General features: G+C 38.9%; 1 protein-coding gene across 3 annotated transcripts in view; it reads left to right on the top strand.

The window, feature by feature from the left end:
* Positions 1-19,657, top strand: part of PINX1 (PIN2 (TERF1) interacting telomerase inhibitor 1) — an 84,929-nt gene that overhangs the window by 23,905 nt on the left and 41,367 nt on the right. For all 3 annotated transcript variants that reach the window (XM_026007822.2, XM_072719632.1, XM_072719633.1), the window contains exon 6: positions 6,176-6,252. In XM_026007822.2, the coding sequence (XP_025863607.2) occupies positions 6,176-6,252 (77 nt within the window). The remainder of the gene's footprint in view (positions 1-6,175; positions 6,253-19,657) is intronic.

The raw sequence follows: 19,657 nt of genomic DNA, 5'->3' as shown, positions 1-19,657 counted from the left end.
AGAAGTAGGCTCCCCATGGGGAACCTGATGCAAGACTTTATCCCAGGATCCTGGGATTACAACCTGAGCCAAACGCAGACATTCAACCACTGAGCCACCTAGGTGCTCCAACTTTCATATTTTACGTGCAAAATGGACAAGTAGGGATGGACTAACTGGTTTGATCTAAAGCAGTGCTAAAGTTTTAGCATCTATTGTGAATCACCTGGAGATCTAGTTAAAGTGCGGATTCATTAGCTCCGACGTGGGACCCCATATTTAGCTTTAGACTATATGCAAGTCCTCTGGCAAAGCTGGAAGCAGAAGTCAACCTGCTGTGTAAGGAGAACAGAGACTTTTTGTGGCTAGGTCAGAAAATAATCTTAATTCCATGCTCAACATCTTTAGTTATATTTTCTTGTTTTTGAGGAATCTCCCTCCCAAGCTGACTCACATTATTCTACACCATTCTGGCATTGAATGGAGTGTTAACTTAGACATTCCATGGTCATTGCAAAGTAGCTTTAGAAAATGTTTTTGAGAACTGGGTAGCCAGTGAATCCTAATGTCCTCTATTAACACCTTCCCTCTCCCTTCCCAATATTGCAGCCAATTGCAAGTGTAGTTGTCCTGTGTAACCACGAGGTGGCAGTCTGGTATTAGTAAGAAACAATTTAACTTGAACCTTTCAACTACCCTCCCCCCCATGTTTTCCTATGAAACAGTATTCTGTATTAAGTACACTTTCCAGGTAAAAGCCTATTTATCACATACTATACTTCAAGTATAAATATGAATGTAATCCTGTTGTGGTAATCTAGATACCATATGATGGCTCTTCTATGGGGCACACCTTTTTTTTTTTTTAAGATTTTATTTATTTATTCATGAGAGACACAGAGAGGCAAAGACATAGGCAGAGGGAGAAACAGGATCCCTATAGGGAGCTCTATGTGGGACTTGATCCTGGAACTCCAGGATCACTCCCTGAGTTGAAGGCTCAACCGCTAAGCCACCCAGGTACCCCCTGGATGTGCCTTTCTACCTCCATAGGCTGAGAAACACACATCCCTTTGCTTTAGTCTAGTTAGTATGATTGGGAATTCCCTGACTCCTAGAACCTGCCTGAATAGCAGTGGGAGCTGGAATTCCCACTAGTCTGTTAATGGTGGTTCTTATTTGGGGTCAGAACCCCAAAAGGTTGGTCTGGGTTTGGTTTAAGTGAGAACCCATGGCAGAGCTAAATGGAGTTGGGAGCTGAATAGCTTCAGAACATGTACAAGGAGAGATGGGCATTTTCTGTTTCCCTCTCCCAGCCGGTATGGTTTTTGTATGGCTCTTCATGTTATCCCCTCTCCTTTCTCTCAGGCTAGGCCCTTCTTTGTTGTTTTCCTGTATGGTTTCTGATCAGGGTTTCTCTCTACTCCTGACCCTCTGCAGAACAGAAGACAGTTCCTGCTGGCTCCTCAGTCTTTCTGAGTACAGGCTAAATTGCCACTTTATAACCAGTCCTTAAATAATCCCTCTTTTTTCATTAGAATCTATAGGAGAAAAAGATATAGCAGAAAGATGCTGAGCCAATTAAACTAAAAGTGGCTTGTAACTTTTAGATGGTAGGGCAGCCTTCTAAGCTTTCACCTTAGCAAATCCAGTTTCCCTTTAGTACCTAACTACATGCATGATTTCACCTGAAGCATTTGCTGCAGTTGGGATAAACCTCTGTAATCTACTTTAATCTAATGGATGCTGGGAGTATCTGCTTTCTATTTCTAGTTAAGCCACTCCCTTGCCAGGTGACCCTGTCAGCCTGTTTGGTGTGTTATGCCTTCACTTTCTTGGAATGAGGTTTGCTGATTTATTAGCTTTGCTTGGGGAGAAGGGGGGCGTTGGTATACAGGGAAGAGGGTTCAAGATACATAGTCAGAAAGGAAGCAGAGGAGATTGAGTGGGAAAATAGAGGAAATGCAGTTTGGGGAATGAGTGGAAAAGGTGGGAAAAGGAGGCAGAAATCCAGGTACTGAAGAAAATAATTATTTACTATCTTAACAAGCCATGGAGAAAGAATAGAGTTCTCTCATTTAAAGTCTTTCCTTGTACAGCAGTTGTTCTGGATATGAATGAGAAACCTTAAGTTGTCTCTAAGGTGGATGATCTTCTCAGATCACAGGGATCCTGGGTGCTGCATTACTCTCTCAGATCACTTCAGCATTTACCTTCTTCCAGACTCTGCTTCTACTGTTACAACATGAGGAAAGATTTTTAAATCATTATTGGGTCCTAAAGTAGGTCCCATTTTATGACTTCTCAGAAATGACCCATTTTATGGAACTTTTGGTTGTTCAGCATAATGGATGATAAACACTTTAGCCTGCCAGTAGGCTCCTAGTGAATGTAACTCATTCACTTCTTTGATGAGGATGATTTATACTGTAACTCGCATCCGTGGTCCAGAGACTAAAACATGGGAAGATGGTATTATACATAGCTTGGTGGGAAGAATGAAGACAAAAATTTGACTTTAGTGAGATTCCAGTAGCACATAGCAATGTAAAATTTGCTACCGCCTACCTATCAGCTATATCATTTTCATTCTGATACATGTTTCTTTCTTGAGTCCCAAATTTATGATTTTAATTTAATGATGAAACAATTTATTATCTAATTCAAAAGTTCGTATCATTCATGTTTGTTTAAAAAGCCTAAACTTGCATGCAGTTTCTTTTAATTCGAAAAATGTTTGTCAGGGCCCTGTCTTCTCCTTAGGGAGAGGAAAAGATCAAATTCTACAAAACCGTTTTTAAAGGTTTTAATATATAGTGCAAAGTTATCAAGAGAGCATTGCTCTCTGCCTCCTGACAGTTGTATGGTGGGTGGAAGAAAGGGGCAGGAACTGTGGTTGCGCAGCTTCATCCTGGTGATTGTACTCAGACTTCTTACTCTTGTGACCATTGGCAATATTTGCTTCTTAAACACAGAACCTGCCTGGACAGCACATGACCTGGCGGCTGGCTCGCTAGCCTGGACACACAGACTGTAGTACTCCTAGCTTGCTTCCTCCCCATAGCCTCTGCTAGTGATGGGTGTAGCTTTTCCTCTTGAGATTCTTTTGCCGTTTAAATCTAAAATAGCACCACTGCAGGCAGTGAAAAAATTCTGGCTGTTCTGTTGGTTGTAAGGGTCTCACTTATTTCACCCCCCCTACTCCAGATTCCTTCAGCTTGCCTGGTGTTCTGACGTCACCCTTTCAGTGCTACCGCCATAGTCTTCTGACCTGGGCTTATTATTGGTCCCATGTATTTTCCTTAAAAACAGAACTCAAAATATAACATATGTTGTATCCTTCTTGACTGGGGAATGCAAATGAATTTTCCAAGCAAGTGAAGCTACCTACAAATACCTAAACTGTTGTTTTTATTTTAACAAATGTATGTATTTCTCCCACCTGTATTTCCTGGCCCTCACCCCATTACCCTGAGTAGAAAACTCAAGTTTCTTTTTTCCCCCCCAGGCTTTGTTCTAATATGGTACTATAGTACTGTGTTTTTTTTCTAGAACGTTTTGGGTTCTATATGAGTTTTGCCCTTAAAGTACGAGGTTCTAAATCTCTGTGCTTTTTCTTCTTCTTCTTCTTCTTCTTTTTCTTTCTTTTTTTTTTTAAATCTCTGTGCTTCTTAAGTCCTTATATTTTTTTGTAGTTTCATTTGCTTCCCATGTGAACCTCTTGGTGTCATAGATGTATCTGGCGGTAGATGTAGCGGTACCATCCCCCCTTCCTTTGCCATTTTGATGGACTGGAAAACCTCATCATGACTATTAGAAACACAGCCAAAAAAGATCATCAAGAACTCTTCTGTGAAAGCACCCACTCATCCTTTTATGGACTTGGTGACATCAGCTTGGCCACTGGAAGCATTTTTTCCTAGTTCTCAAAATGTTATGGCCAATTAAAGACTAGCAGATAGATGAACCAAATCCAGACAGATAACATGTAATTCCTATTGTGTTCTGTTTTTGATTGTCATTTTCTTTAACATCTAAGTTTATCAGCAGTATTTTCTGGGAGTTGACCTTAATTCAGAACTGAGACCAATAAGCTTTCAAACTCAGTTTTAGTATATTAATATTTATTCAAAAGTGGCCATAATTTTATAACATTTATAAACTATTCAACAGGTACCATTAACTAATAACTGTTTCAGTATCACTTCTATCTTCAGATTTTTTTTTTTTTTTTTTTTTTTTTATCTTCAGATTTTGATCTTTAAGTTTCTTTCCATTGGTCTCTGACTCTTAATTCTTCTCTGTGTTTTGTTTTCCAGATCAAATCCAGAGCAAGGCCTGTAGCAATCCTGGTTTCTACACTTACTTAAGTGAACTTTGCTAAAGGATAAATATTTCTGATACAGGAACCTCTCACCAAAACCTTAGAAACAATTGCACCTTCATTGGTACAGCTTACCGTCTCCCCCAGCTTGGCAGTTTGCCCTATGTTTAGATTTGTTTTCAATCTCTGCACATTCATAGTGTGACATCCTGTTCTAGAATTGTGATCTTGCATGTACCCTCCCTTCCTCAGTCCCTCTAACATTCCTTTTAATTGAATTGCTTTAAAAGAAATCTTAATTTGAGTCTGTTTTAGGTATCTGTTCCATTCCAGAAGGTAGGTTAGGGAAAGATGGCCGATACATATTTTGAACTAAGTATAGCTCCTTTTTCTGAAATAGAAATTGCCACCCTGAATGTGCTTAGCAGTGCAAAATGGGTTATGCCAATGACAAAGCTCAGAATAGATCTCTAGACCTCCTGAGGATTTGTCCCCTTCTCCCCACCATGACCAATTTTATTCCCCACTTTCTGATTCATTTTCTGTGCTCCTATCTGGGATATGTTTCTTTTTGTTCTTAAGGAGGTTTCCTTTGGAGTCTTTTGTCTGGGTCTGCTTAATAATCAGAACCAGGAAGGCTTTGTTTCTAGCTCAGGGAGAAAGGAATAGCACAGAGCCCCCAGAGGAGCCTATCCTTCCTGATAGGAACAGGTTGTACTGACTGGACCATTGAATCTAGTACTGCTGCCTATGAAACTGGTTATGGCGCCTGGCTTTGCATTAAATCGAAGGGTGTTTTGTTTTTTAATTTCATGGAGTCACTGAGCAATATCATATTTGAATGCCCCAGTGATAGTCAGTGAACTAGAACCTTCTGGGTCATGCCATTACTTTGCCAAGTCAGTTTGCTACAGGAAACTAAGAAGACAAGTGAGTCTGTGACATTGGAACTCAGGCTTCCTACTCAGAACACAAATTCCTGTGTCTGACCCAGAGTCTCACTCCCCCAGAGCCTCAAGAATTTACATGTAGCAGTTACATTTTAAAATGCATTTACCATGTAGTTGACAAATGGGAATAGATTTGGTTGACTGCTCACAGTGTATTATTGGTAGAAGAGGAAATTCCAAAGAAGTGAATTTTAAATTAGTTGGTTTGTGGGTTTTGAAATTAAGTGAAAGAGTTTAGTGTTTTTAATAAGAATCATAGATCCTTTGGACAGTGCTTTGCCAGAAGCCATTTAATTTCCTGCTGTTATTATGTATCCTTTTACTTAAAGATGATAGAGCTATAATAGTAAAGAACGTTTTAAAGAGAAAAATCTGAAATCCTTTCACCCTTCTATAGTCATTTTTATTTGCATTTATTCTTCTAAAATTTTCATTCATTCAGTTATTAAGTTTCTATGTGTTAAAAATACAGTGTGCCCTCATTCCTGTGTGTTTAAAAGCTATGTAGCTAGCAGTGTTTTATTCTGCATTTCATAATCTTAAGTAACTCATGTCTCTTTATAAATAGTATCTGTTTATAAATGGGGAATCTGGAGACCCAGAAGTCATACCTTAAAGGCATACCAGTAGTAGAGTTACCTTTAAAATCCAGTTTTCTTCTCATGCTACGTGCTCTTGATTGTTTCTGTGATTAGGAGAATATCAGGGGTTCTGGTTCTAAAATACTTACCTGAGTTTTAAATTTAATTTTATTTGTTAATTAAGGTGTTGTAGTCTGCACAGGGGAGGCAGAATATCAGTAGTTTACAAAATTGTTTCTTTTCCAAAACCCATTTTGCTTTCAGGATTGTCCTAGTTTATATTTATGTTCCTTATTTTAGGAAGAATGGCATTACTGAAAGGCGCCATGTTGTTTTTCTAGGGAAGGATCTATCATGTCGGAGCAAAACAGATCTTGACTGCATTTTTGGAAAAAGACAGAGTAAGAAGACTCCTGAGGTATTAAGCCACATACATTTGATATATGTTCTGTTTCAACACTGCTTGACTTTCTGTGCATAGAACTATTTATATGTTACCGGTAGTACTTTTTAGATAAACTTACCAAAAAACACTTTGAGAGGCTTCATATAGAAGCTAAATGTGATCCTCTCAATAATAATAGTTGGAAGTTAATTAATATATTTTACAAGAATTCTGAGAAAGGATATGGTTACCTGCTTTTTCCCTTGTGTGAGGACTAGAATAAACTTGGGGAGGAATGTCTTTGCTGGTTTATTCAAAGGGGAAAATGTCTCTCCTATTCCAGGAGAGAGGGGTGGTTGCATGTAGCGGTTTTGTTTGCTCTGCTTGGACTGTATAACTATTTGGGATATGGCTTGGGGAGGAACAATATCATGTATGTACTCCTCTTCTGGTCTATTCTCTTTTAAAAGCAATTTGAAAGTGTTAGGTCGTTTGGATATCAAAATAGAAGTTTTGAAATACGGGTTTCTGGAGATAAAGGGATAAAACTTTAAAATTGATGTTGTCTCCAAAAATCTGCCATTATGGTTGCTATAGCTATTACTCAACTAATCTGATATGTCCTACTTACAGTTTCTTTATTGGCTCCTAGCCAAGGCCCTTGGTGAGTGTAGAACAAAAAAAAAAAAAAAAAAGACTTGTGTCATTTATTTCTGATTTTCTCTAGACCGACAGGAATTTTTCAGGACAGTAGCTATTTGTTACTTAATATTATTTTCAAAGACTCTAGTTATTAGAAATCGTGCTCGGTGATTTCCTCTGTGGGTTGGGATTAAATTCCATCTTTCAGCACTTTTTCTGCCTCTACACCTTTAGCGGTTGAGGACTGAGGAGGCAGGCCTGGGCCCCATTGGCTCGCTCAGGGGCGGTGTCTGTAAGTCTCTGCTGAGTCATGTCAAAGGCAGGTGGGTCATTAGGGAGGAGGTGTTCTGACATCAGGCCACACTGGATGCTTCATTCACTGAGAAGCTGATGGAAAGAACTAAGGATCATCAGACAGTTCTGCTTCTGGTCACACCTCTGCCCTTCAGTGGTTACTGTGTGACCTGGATTGGATAGGGCCCTTTGCCTTGTTCACTCAAGACTTTGTATCAGTCTTGTATGAGTCTTCCTCTTGAATCATTCTACTTTGGTCTTCCTCAGTAATTTCAGTATCCTCAAGGGTGTTCTAGCACATTTGCCCTGCCCTAACGATCCCCTCCCGTGGTCCCTACATCTTATACCTTTGCATCAGCCCATGGCCCACCCTGGATCTCTGATGATAACCTTTCTGTTCCAGGTCTCTCAGTCTTGGATCCCCACTATGCTGGCATTTCCAAATCCTTGCATTCTTGGATTGTTTGACCTTCTTTTTCCTCCCTGCTGTCAGCCCCTCTGCCTGCAACCCTGGTCTTTTTTAGCACTCTCTTTGAAATTTTACAGTTGAACAGATCAGGGAAGGGTATTATAGATGGACTTTAAGTAGAACTTTAAAAGAACTTATGTGAAAAAAAATGAAAAAAAAAATTAAAGAACTTATGTGGGTAAGCACAGGAAAGCTTTTTCTTAAAGGAGATTAGAGGTTTCTAATCCTCTGACAGATGTCTGTCAGTAAGTCCTGATGTTAGGTGCCGTGAGGTTTTTCAGTACTATCGAGCATTTCTTGGCTTTTCTGTGGTGTAGTCATTCATGACCTTGTTGATGTGAGCCTGTATTTGAGGAGCTTCGGAAACAATTCCCTGGTACTAGCCTAGGGAAAAATCTATTATGGGCAATTGATGTGGAGGAGACCAGCCTTGATATAATACTGTGTTTCATGTAGCATTTATATCCAGGTACTTCTTAATCTCTCATTTCAGCTTAAGACTTTCCTCTTGTTGCATTGAAAATCCTGATTGTTTGGTGAGGCAGTTTTATATCAAGGTGCGGTGCTTGGTCTGTCTGTAGAGTGTAACAGGACTTACACTGAGTTCCCTGAGGAACTTTAAAAAAATGCTAATACCAGGGTACCAGCCCAGACCAGTTAAATCCAAATTTGGGGTTAGGTACCCCTGGGGGTACAGCCCAGGAATAAGTATCAGAAGAAGAAAAACAGTTTTAATTTAAAATAAAACCTACCCAGACAACTCAAGTGATACTATCGAGTAAGGATTGGTATGTAACACTTGGGAGAGCTCCTGGCTTTCATGTTATGAATATTGCCTAGGACAGGGCTTCTGGAATCTTAATATGTACACAGACCATCTGGGAATTGTAGTAAATTGCAGATTCCAGTTCTTGAGGGTGGGTTGGGGCCCAAAGGTCTGCATTTCTGAGAAGCTCCCAGGTGATGCTGATGCTACTGGTCACACTGTTGCATGTACCACATGAACAGACAAAGCCTCTGTGATGTTTTACATTTAGCATATATCTATAGGCATATGTAAGATGAAATGTCTTTAATCACATTTTAAGATGCCAACTAAAAAGTATTTCTGTAAAGCAGATTCACTTTTTTTTAGTTTTTATTTAATTCTAGTTAGCACACGTGTAACATTAGTTTCAAGTATACAATATAGTGATTCGGCACTTCCATACAACACCCAGTGCTCATCACAAGGGCCCTCCCTAGCCCTATTTTATCCATCCCTCCACCCACCTCCTCTCTGGTGACCATCAGTTTGTTCTGTATAGTTGAGAGTCAGTTTCTTGGTTTACCTCTCTGTGTAGTTTAAGTTTTAGATACGTTTGGATTTTCATATGGAGTTGGCTCTCTTGAGGCACACCCGTACCTTCCTTGAATAAACTGTTGCTATGAAACCTTACCATGTTAGTTACAACAGTTCTTACAGCCAAGGGCAGGAGGCCTTTGATCAGATTTGTTTGAAAAAACCACCTCTTTTGGCTCCTGTTTGTAGTTGGAAGGAGTATCACTTTGTGTTTACTCCCTTGACCCCCATAGCAACATTGGCCTAGAATTTATATTTGGCATTGCCAAGGTAAAGGTGCTGCTGGAGGTCAAATACCTAAAGAATCCTAGACGCTGTGGCAGTATTGATTGTTAACACAATAATCCTTTGTGGGTGCTCTGGATAAGGAGCTGATACTGATCTTGTCTTTGCATCTAGATTTAAAGAACCTTGGGCATTGACCACATCTGGCTTGGGCAACATCCTATCTCTCATGTTAAGCCAAACTTACTGATATCTGTAATTCCTGATAGTTGTAATGATAGAAAAGAAACTACAACTTTATGAAGCATCTGTGTGCCAATCACTTGCTATCCACTTATGATAGTGTTTCATTTATCCCCAGAACAGTCCAATGAAATAGGCATTATTGTCACCTTTTTAGCAATGAGGAAACCAATGCTCAGAAGGACTTGTTGTTATGAAGGTCCAAGGTGGCACAAACAGGATTTAAATCCAGGTGCCTCTGACTCTAGAGTCATTGTCCTTTCTCCTCTACCTCAAAGTTAGTTAACTTTCCTGCCCCCCCCCCAAAAAAAAAATCTATGTTTAAATGATTTTAGTTATGCCTTAGAAGTTTTCTTTGAGATTTTTGTCAAAGGCATAAGTCATTAATACTTTATCATCATTTTGTGGGAAACTGGTTGGCTGTTACTCTCATATTGCTGAAAATAGTGGTTCAGCTTGCAAAACATCACTACCTTTCTGATGGGTTCAGAAGCATATTACAAATGCTTGGTCCAGCTTTGGAAACAATTATACTTTGCTGTTGGAACTGAATTAAGAGAGCTGGCTTGAGTTTCTAGAGCATAGATGTTATGTTATTTGTGCATTTTCTGGTCTCATGATTTGAAGGATCTGAATACATTTATATCCAAGAAACAGCTGCAGCCCTTTATTTTTTTTTTCTCCTGTTTTTTTGCTTTAAAACTTTTAATTTTGGAGTAATTACAGATGGACAGAAAGTTGCAAGAAAGTTCAGAGGGGTTTCTTGTACCCTTCATCCAGTTATCCCAGGGGTTACATCTTACATAACTATAGCACAAAGTGAAAACAGGAAATTGAAATTGGTGTGTGTAGTTCTGTGTCACTTTATCACGTAAATAGATCCTGTAACCACTGTCTCAGTTAATTACAGAACTATTCCCTCACTGCAAAGATCTTCCTCAGACTACTCCCAGTCACCCCATCCCCTGCACCATCCTTAACTTCTGCAGCCACTACTGTCAACAAAATTATCTAAATCAAAATTGAATATTGTATGTATGAACCACATATTCTCTCACAATTATATGATGAGTCTTCTCACATCAATAATGAACAATACCCAGGTTTTAAGGGCTGAGCATAGTTTCTATGATCTACCTTGGGCACTTAGGCCGGTTAGATTTTATGTCTTCTGCTGGATTTTATGTCTTCTATCTTACATATCTTTAGAAAATGCCTTGTAGAAATCAGATTGTTTGATGTCTTTAAAGTCCAAAATGTATCAGAAGCCTGAGTGGCTCAGGTGGTTGAGCATCTGCCTTCGGCTCAGAGTGTGATCCTGGGATCCTAGGATCGAGTCCTGCATCAGGCTTCTGGCAGGAACCTCCCTCGGCCTATGTCTCCCTCTGCCTATATCTCTGCCTCTCTGTCTCTGTGTCTCTCATGAATAAATAAGTAAAATCTTTTTTTAAGAAAAAAAAAAAAGTCCAGATGTATCAATTAAGTTGTTTACTTGTATAATTTCAGAAGTCTATGAAACTGTAAAGTGATGTGTATCTATAAAGTGATACCATTATTACCTGACAGGTTTGTGGCATGTCAGTACAGCAGAGCTCCCTGGGGTACACTTCTTATAGTGGATTGGTGAACTCCTCTAAATTGCATGCAGAATTCTTGGGCACATGTACATGTAGGTATGGATATATAAAGTCCAACACTTTCATCAGATTTTCCAGGGAGTCCTTGATCCAAAAAGAATCATTAAAATCCAGTACTTTGCATTAAAAAAATCTCTTCCTAGTTTAAAAAAAAAATCACTTACAATGAAATTTTCTTTGTGTCGTAGGAGGGAGCCTTATGTCATGTAGAGGAACAGAGCCTTCCTGTCTCCAGGAACCTTACTCTTTCTTGGTGTTCAGTATTTCCTCCAGCCACAGAGCCTATCTAGAGGCACTGTTGCCCTGTTTGAATCTTGCTGTTCAGAACTACTTGCTTAAATAATGAGAGATCATCACAAGCTACCAGTTACTCAGAAAACTTTTAATAAACTGCTCTGTCTGGGAATGGTTGGTTGTATATTTTTAATTTCCAAGTCCCTTCCTTTCCCCATCATCTTTGTACTAGGAAGACAATAACTCTGGTTTGGAGTGCACCTAAATTGGAGATGTATGCACTTTTTATATGGAGACAAAGAAATGATCGAATATATTGAACTGAAATTACTAGGGAGCCCCCTGAGACCTGCAGCAGGTACTTGTGCTGGCCACTGCCTGCCAGGAGTTGTAGGGGAGAGAGAGAGAGAGAGAGAGTGTGTGTGTGTGTGTGTCTTCTCTCACTTGGTGTGGGAGTTGGAGACACTGAAAAACAAATTCCACTAGTTCCTATCTTGTTGAACTTCCTGATACTCCTTTTTTTTTCTTTGCTTCTCACTTTTTCCCTCCCCCACCTTCCCAGTTTCCTTCCTCTATCCAGCTTGTTTCCTGATTCAGCCTTATCACTAGCAAAAATACTCCTAAACCATATCAAGCATCGAGAATGTGTTACCAGCATTCCTCCTACTTTGTTTCTCTAAACAGCATGTTTCTGGCATAAGCTCTTGGCAAAATCATTGTCACTTTCTTCCCCCTCTGTAACCTGATTGAATTAGAAACCTTGGATTTCTTGCATGCTCCCCGGATACCCCAGGTAATGATCTCTTTGCTTGAATAATCTGATGGCTTTTGCTTTTTGAACCAAAGCATGACTTATGTCCCTTCCTTGTCAGTTATCATGAATCCCCTTTCTTTCCCATTTCTGACTGATTGTCAAATCTGAAAAGTCAATTCCAAGCAGACCTTTCTCTTTTTCTTGTTGATTTCATGGGATATTGTTTTAATTCTATAAACTTTTTCAATTCCTCATAAGGGAAGATGATTGGAAAAGGCCTTTTTAAACATTTTTTCTTGGAACGTCCTTGAATCAAAAGTCATTCCTCCTTAGTTCGAGATGTTCGTGTTAATAACCTATTTTCATGAATTAGGTGGAGTTTTGTAAATGGTTTACAGGATGTGAACTCTTAAATTTGAATCTATCCCCTTCCCCGCAACCTCTATCACTCTGCCTTCCCCCATCTTCACCCCAGGTCTGAGCATCAGGATTCAAAAGCTGGGCAGCTTTCCCAGCCTAGTATTTGCTAAAGCAGTCTTCTAATGAAGAACCTTTTAGTTAGAGATAAATTGAAATTTAAGCCCACAAACAGGCCAAATAGTACATTTACAGTCTAAAGTTTTTTTTTACCAGCATTCATGACTTCAGTAATTCTCGTCATCATTTTGACCACTTCTAACAAAATCAAGATCCAAAATAATCTAAGCTGGAAAACACTTTAACCAAAACGAAATAGATAAACTTTTATGAAGATATGCAAAGTCTCATTTAATCCCAGAAAGATCTCATTTGGTAGAAGTTAAATGAGCATTAACTTGGAGGCTAGGACTTGTAACCTGACTATAGTATCACATAAGCCTAAGTATGTAGTGTGGCAGCCATCCTGCACATAGGCTTGGGCTGTATCATGCTGAAAGCAACATCCTTTTTGCTTATTTTCTGCCCTCATGACAGAAATAAAGGCTGAAGCCTGTTCTTTGAAGCCTGCGTGCCATATTTTAAGAAAGTGGTCAGAGACTGGCATTAGGGACCAAAGTATCTGGAAAGCAGGACAGCAACTAGCAAGTGAGCAGTGCAGAAACTCTGCCTTGCCTACAGAGAAATCCTGACTTTGAATGTCCAAATGGTTTTACTGGTCTTCTAGAAAAGGAACAGATTGTTTTGTTATGCTTCATAAGGAAGAACTAGTACTGATGGATGGAATATACAGGAAGATTTCTCCTCAGAGAAAGGATGCAGCATGGGCTGGTCAGCTGTAGGATGTGCCTCACAGTGTGTTTCTGTGAGGAATTCTTGTACTTGATAAGAGTCTGAACTAACTGCACATGAGTACTTCCAAGGCTAAGGTCTCCTGATTCTAAAGTAAAGAGAAGACACGAAATACTCATATTTGAAATGGTACTTGAAGTTTTAAGTTTTCATAGACTACAAAAGGAAGGAACGTTCTTGGATTCCTTTTCTTGATTCTCTTGTACTTGGACAATTTTGGCTTTATCTACTTAGGTTCTTATCCAGGAGATGAATGTGAAAAATCTTTGGTGTCTTAAAGCAGGAAATTGAATAATATTGAGGTAAAATAGTAAGTTGTTTTAGCAATCCAAGACTTAAAAGAGTTACTAGAAATGTTGAGTGTCAAGGTGAAGTTAGCTGTCTTCGATGGCCCTTTTTCAGCCTGTTAACTCTGTTTTCTTATCTATAAAGTGAGGGTGTTGAATTATATGTCCTTTACTAGATTCTGTTTTCCATAGATTTTCCTCAGTGATATTTCCCATTCCACATACTCTTCCAGATCGACCCTTGCAGCTTTCTCATCAGGAGATGAGAGCCTTCCATCTGGGAAGGCTTGTGACTTGCTTATAGTGATAGAATGTCACAGGAGGGGATGCTGTGTGACTTACGAGGCCTTACTGGCTAAAATGCTTGTTGCTCTCCAAGGCTTCAGCCTTTATTTAAGCGGTCCAGTTGCCTTTCAGCTGTTAGAATGCTCAAAGCCCAAACTAGCCCACTAAGAGAGTATGGCACAGAGAATTTTGCAGGTGCCCAAGACTATGTGAAGAGAAGGTCCTGGCCACCCGCTGCTGTGCTGGCTCTAATCACTTTTTGGTCATAACCACATTAGAGAGACTTGGGGCCAGAGCCACCCAGCCAAGCTCTTCCTTGAATTACTGACCCACAGAAATAGTGTGTGATAAGGAAAGGATTGTTGTTTTAAGCTGCTGAGTTTTGCGGTGGTTTGTTGCCTAGAAAACTGAAATGGCTCTCTAAGGAGCTGTCATTCTGTGGTTCTATGATTGTGCATTGATGGTGAACCTGGTAGATCTGTCTTAACCAGTGGAATGAGGAAATGATGTCATCTAATGAATTGTTCTTTCTCGGGCTTCTTCTAAAGGGAGGCTCATTCAATGGAGTATGGCATTGAGAATAGGCACTTTAACTTTAGAGTTTGATAAGCCTGCTTTTGAGCCCATGAGTAGTGTGAAGACTGATTTGGGGCAAGTTATTTAACCTCTCTGAGCCTTAGTTTCTTCATTCATAAAATGAGGATAATAAATTATCTAGCAAAAATTAAATAAAGCCAGGTAAAGTTCTTAGCAAGTCGCTAGCATGCAGTAAATGCCCAGCGTACCTTAGCTGTGGCTGCCAAGATCACTGTCATCATTATAATTGTTAACACAGATTTAAGGTGGTGAGTAATAAACCTAATATAGAAATGAGAAAATTTTAATCCATGTGCACATAGTCATATGCTAAGCAGTATTTATTAATATATGTACTGACTAAACTCACTCATTGCCAACAAGTCCTTCCTTTTCTTTCTTTCTTTCTTTCTTTCTTTCTTTCTTTCTTTCTTTCTTTCTTTCTTTCTTTCTTTCTTTCTTTTTTTTTTTTTTGAGGCAGAATGTGTGTGGGGTGGGGTTGTAGCAGGGACTCCTAAGCAGGCTTCATAGCGTGGAGCTGGAGCTGAATGTGAGGGATAGTTTCATGACCCTGATATCATGACTTGAGCTGAAATCTAAGCTCAACTCTTCACACTAAGAGTTGAACGCTTAACTGACTGAACCACCCAGGTGCATTAAATCTTCCCTTTTAAAGTCCTCCAGCAAAGAGGTTTTTTGTTACCATTTTGCCATCATAGCAATTATAGAGGATTTCTTAGCATATCAATTTTAAAATTAATACTTAATATAAGTAATAATTAAAGCAGTAATATTCCTTCTAATGGGATGTCCTGTATAGTTTGGGGTAGATGTATTGGCATTTGTTTAATGTGCAAAGAATTTATTGCTTTCACATAAATAAACTAAGGTAAAAGCTCTTCATTACCATCAACACTTAGTGTGAGTATTCATGGAGATGATGATACTGAATTTAATAAGTTTCAAAAGCTTCAAAATGTATTTGATGTTATCCTTATTCCCCAAAGATTTACAGTGTTTTAGTACTGTTGGAGTCTGATTATGGAAAGATGATAGGATCTCAAGGACAGATAGACACTTAGGATCATCTAGTTTATGCCCCTGTATCAAGCAGGACTATTTCTGTCATTACAGTGGAAATGAGTCTGATTCTATTAACAGTAGAAAGGGAAAACAGGTTTATAATGTGAGTTTTAGAGATTAAGTTAGATATAAAGAATGTTCCTCAAAGAAGGAGTGGACAGTTTGAATTACTTAGAGACATCATAGAAAATTTAACATTTGGAGATATTTACAAGTGGAATTAAATGCCATCTAAGAGAAGAGACAGGAGACCATTACCCTGTCCTTTTCTTTCAGTGAAGTCCATCTGAACAATATAACATCCTTGGAGATATGAAAGGACAAAATAGTAAATAGTTTACCAAGGATATTAAATCTGAACCAAGATGATTCTTTGTACCTAGTACAATCTTTACTTCTGTTAATGCTTTTGAAGCCAGACACAAAAGATACCCTGTTATAGGTTATGTACAGTTCCGATTTCTTCTTCTCTTCTACAGTAAACATAGTTTGTTGGCACTTATTTAATAATGGAAAAGCTGGAGAAACTTCAGTGGTTATAAAAATTTACCTAGTATATCCTGATGATTACTCTAATTGCTAAAGCTGCAAAGACAGTAGGACTTGGCCTCCTTTTTGGAATTCATGGTCTTCTGTGAGAGGGGATAGATGTAGAAATATATTGAATATAATGTAACAAATTCTCTAGGAGAGTGTAAGAGTCTTTTCTACAGTATTTTTCCTATAGCAGCTTGAGTGTTTTAATAAGTATAATTGAGATCATATCACTATGTTCAAAACTCTCCCAAGTATGAAAGGCAAATCTTTACAATGGCCTGGAGTTCTGTTTGTTATGCCCCCTGCCCTGCCACCCAGTCTCTGTCTTCTCTCCCTCATATACACATAGACACATACTACTGCCTTACCTCATCTTCTGTTTTTTTTGTATCCGCTCTGCCCTCATCACACTGGCTTCCTTGCTATTCCTCTAGTATTTCAGGAATGCTCCCACCCCAAGTTTAAGTACTTGGTGGCTCCTTTATGTGGAATGGCTCACACCTGCCTCTTTCACATTTTTATCCAAATGTCACCTTACTTATAATTGAAAACACAAACAGTAACAACAAAAAACCTTGACACTCTTATACCCTCTCCTTTGTTTTATTGTCCATAGCAGTTACTGCCGTCTGATACACTAAATTGTTTACTGTTTATCCTCAATGGATTGGAAGCCCCAATGAGGGCAGGAATTTTTGTACTCTCTAGCATCTAGAACCATGCCTGGTATGGAGTAGGTTCTCAGTGAAGTTTTTGTTGAATTGAACTCAGTTGTTGAAATTATATTTTAGACATTAGGGAAACACAGACCAGAGAACCATTAATTTTTACCATGATGCCAGAAAAATCTACAGAGAACTGATGGTTGATCTTGGTGCAAAGGGCAGGAGTCTCTGAATGGACAAGGCATAGAAAAGATGTAACATGAGCAACGTATCCTGGGTCTCAAACTGAAATGTCAAGGGGGTCCAGGCATCTGACTGTAAGTGTATAAGTAGTCTGACTTTAAGATTACAGGGAATCAGGAAAATTGATATCCTGTCTGAAAGATTCTGAGATTCATAAAATAATGAGGATGATGTTAAAGATGGTGGTGGTGGTAGATCTTGTTCCAGGCAACTGGAACATGTTTGTGATCTCATTTGACACGGCCTGTTAATTGTAATCTTTGGCCTAGTTGAAGGTGAGAAAGCCAGGTAGTTTTATGTATGTAAGTGGAATTGCGCAGCACAGAGTAGCTGCTTAGAACCACTTTGCTGACTGGGCTCTGCAGTATACTATATATGTATCTGAGAGGTGCTTCCTGTCTCCTGGATATGTGAATATTCACATCTCTCTTCTGTAGGAACTTGTATTCCTCTGATACATGACCATCTCTTCTTTATGCTTTGGTGCCTGTCACAGACATAGGGCTGATGAGAAGCTTGGAGGATTTGCAGCACAGTGGGCAACTGCTTGACTGAAGTGAGATCCTAGTGTGAATAGTGCCTGAAATCAGGCTGTTCTCGGCCTCTTCTCATTCAGTGTGCCAGTGAAATCATTCCAAGTGAGTAAGAAGCATTGCAGAGCTAGATTTTCTATTGAGCACAGCTTTTGATAAAAGGAAGAAGAGCTAGATATTGACTTTTTGGTGCCTGTTCTATCAGTGGTCTGTTAATCAACAGAGGATAAATTATTGCTCCTCAGACACAGGAGAGGATCCCCTTGATTTGAAGGCATTTCCACCTCTCTTTTCTTTGTTTTTTTTCTCTTTATTGGTAGAGGATCTTTCCTCCCGCCATTTGCTCCTTGGGGGTTTTGTTAAGGACTGAAGGGAAACTGAAGGGAGCTCTTTTGATTTATCTTCTATCCTTTCCTTTTGGTCACTCCACAGGGCTAAAATAGCCGAGTTGGCTTTAATATGTCGCCATTAGAGACCAAACATTAGCTGGAATAAACCATCATGCCTCACAATGAAAAATGTCCCCTGATTGGCTAATTAATCAGTCAAAGGGGAATGACATGGCTCTCGGCTTGAGGGACTCTGCTAGAGAGAAACAGGCTGTTGATAAATGGTTTTCCAACAAATTCATATATCAAGGAAACTTAGTCATTTTTTAACTATACTTTGTGTGACTGCAATTTTTTCCAACTTTTTCTTTTCTGCTGCTCTTGCTGTTTGGGCTGCGTTTTTTATTGTTGATAGAAAAATATAGAATTTTAGATATGAGAAAATAAACGCTTTCCACTTACTCATGTCTGTTAGTCTGATGGGTTGTGACTACGTTTATCAATAGGTAGAAATTCACTTTTTCCAAAATTTGTGAAATTATATTTTCTTGTCTTCTTCAGAGTTAAGATCTCCAGGTTCTGGTCCACACAGCCTGATTTTGAAACCTGGCTCCATCAGTTGCTAGCAGGGAGCCCCTGGGGCAGTTACCCAACATCTCTCTGCTTAATTTCCTCATCCTTAAAATGGGTTAATAATAGTATTACCTAAAAGGATTGTTAGATTGGAGATTAAGTAAGGTCATCCATAAAGCATTTGAAGTAGTCCCTGGCACAGAGTGATAGGGAGTACTCACTGAATGTTTGTTATTATTTTTTTAATCAAAGTGATAGATACATATTGATTTTAAAAATTGAGCTGCACTCATCAGCTTCTAATGAAAAGCAGCATTCTTCCATCACATCCCGTGCTGCTTCACCTCCCAAGTGTTCCCTATAGAATTTCCAGTTCTTTTAAAATTATATGGTATTTATTTTCATATTGTAAAATATCTTACATTGATGTTCTTGATGCCTTAATTTTTTTGACATCTTCTGGACTTCCGTTTTGGTAGGTTATACCTTTTTACCACTCAAAAGTACTGACATAAGTATTGGTTAATTTGGTATTTGGTATCTGTATTTTTATGGCTATATAGGTACTATTCTTGGTTAAGCCAAATAGTGTACTATAATTTCTTTTATAAGTGTACATTGCCTTTTATAATTTTGTGTTGTTTTCTGGCAGGGAACAAAGGGTATGTCCATGTATTTTTTTTTTATACCCTCTAATAACCTTATAATATAAAACTTTCTGCCATGTCAAGTACACCAGCTAATCAGTGCAGTCTTTTCCCAAGGGATCTCCCTCCTAGGACCCCCTACTTCCTGCTTACTCTGACTGGCTGTTTGTTTGCTTTACCACTATCATCTCAGACTTTTCCATTCATTCTGCTCCCACTACCTCTTCTGTCCTGTGTCTCCTCACTCATCTTCTTCCAGCTTTCTGAGAAGGGCTACAGTTCTGAAAACCTCTATCCTAATACCAGGGCAGATTGGGTGGATTATAGCATTCTGGACTGAAAAGCATTTCTTTGCAGGATTTTAAAGTATTACTCTAGTTCCTTCTGATTTCCATTGCTGCTGTTTCTATTTTAGTGCTTTACGTATATCTGTTTTGTCTCACCTCTGCTAGGAGTTTTTAGAATCTTTTTATCCTTGGATATCCTTGGATTTCTAAATTCTCATGGAAGTGTGAGTTAGTTGGGTATTTTTATTCACTAGATACTTGATAAATCTTCCAATGTGAAGATC

This window comes from Vulpes vulpes, chromosome 9 (assembly GCF_048418805.1).
Source record: "Vulpes vulpes isolate BD-2025 chromosome 9, VulVul3, whole genome shotgun sequence".
NCBI classification, from domain to species: domain Eukaryota; kingdom Metazoa; phylum Chordata; class Mammalia; order Carnivora; family Canidae; genus Vulpes; species Vulpes vulpes.
The sequence above is the reverse complement of the archived record's forward strand: the minus strand, read 5'-3'. Positions and strand labels throughout refer to the sequence as shown.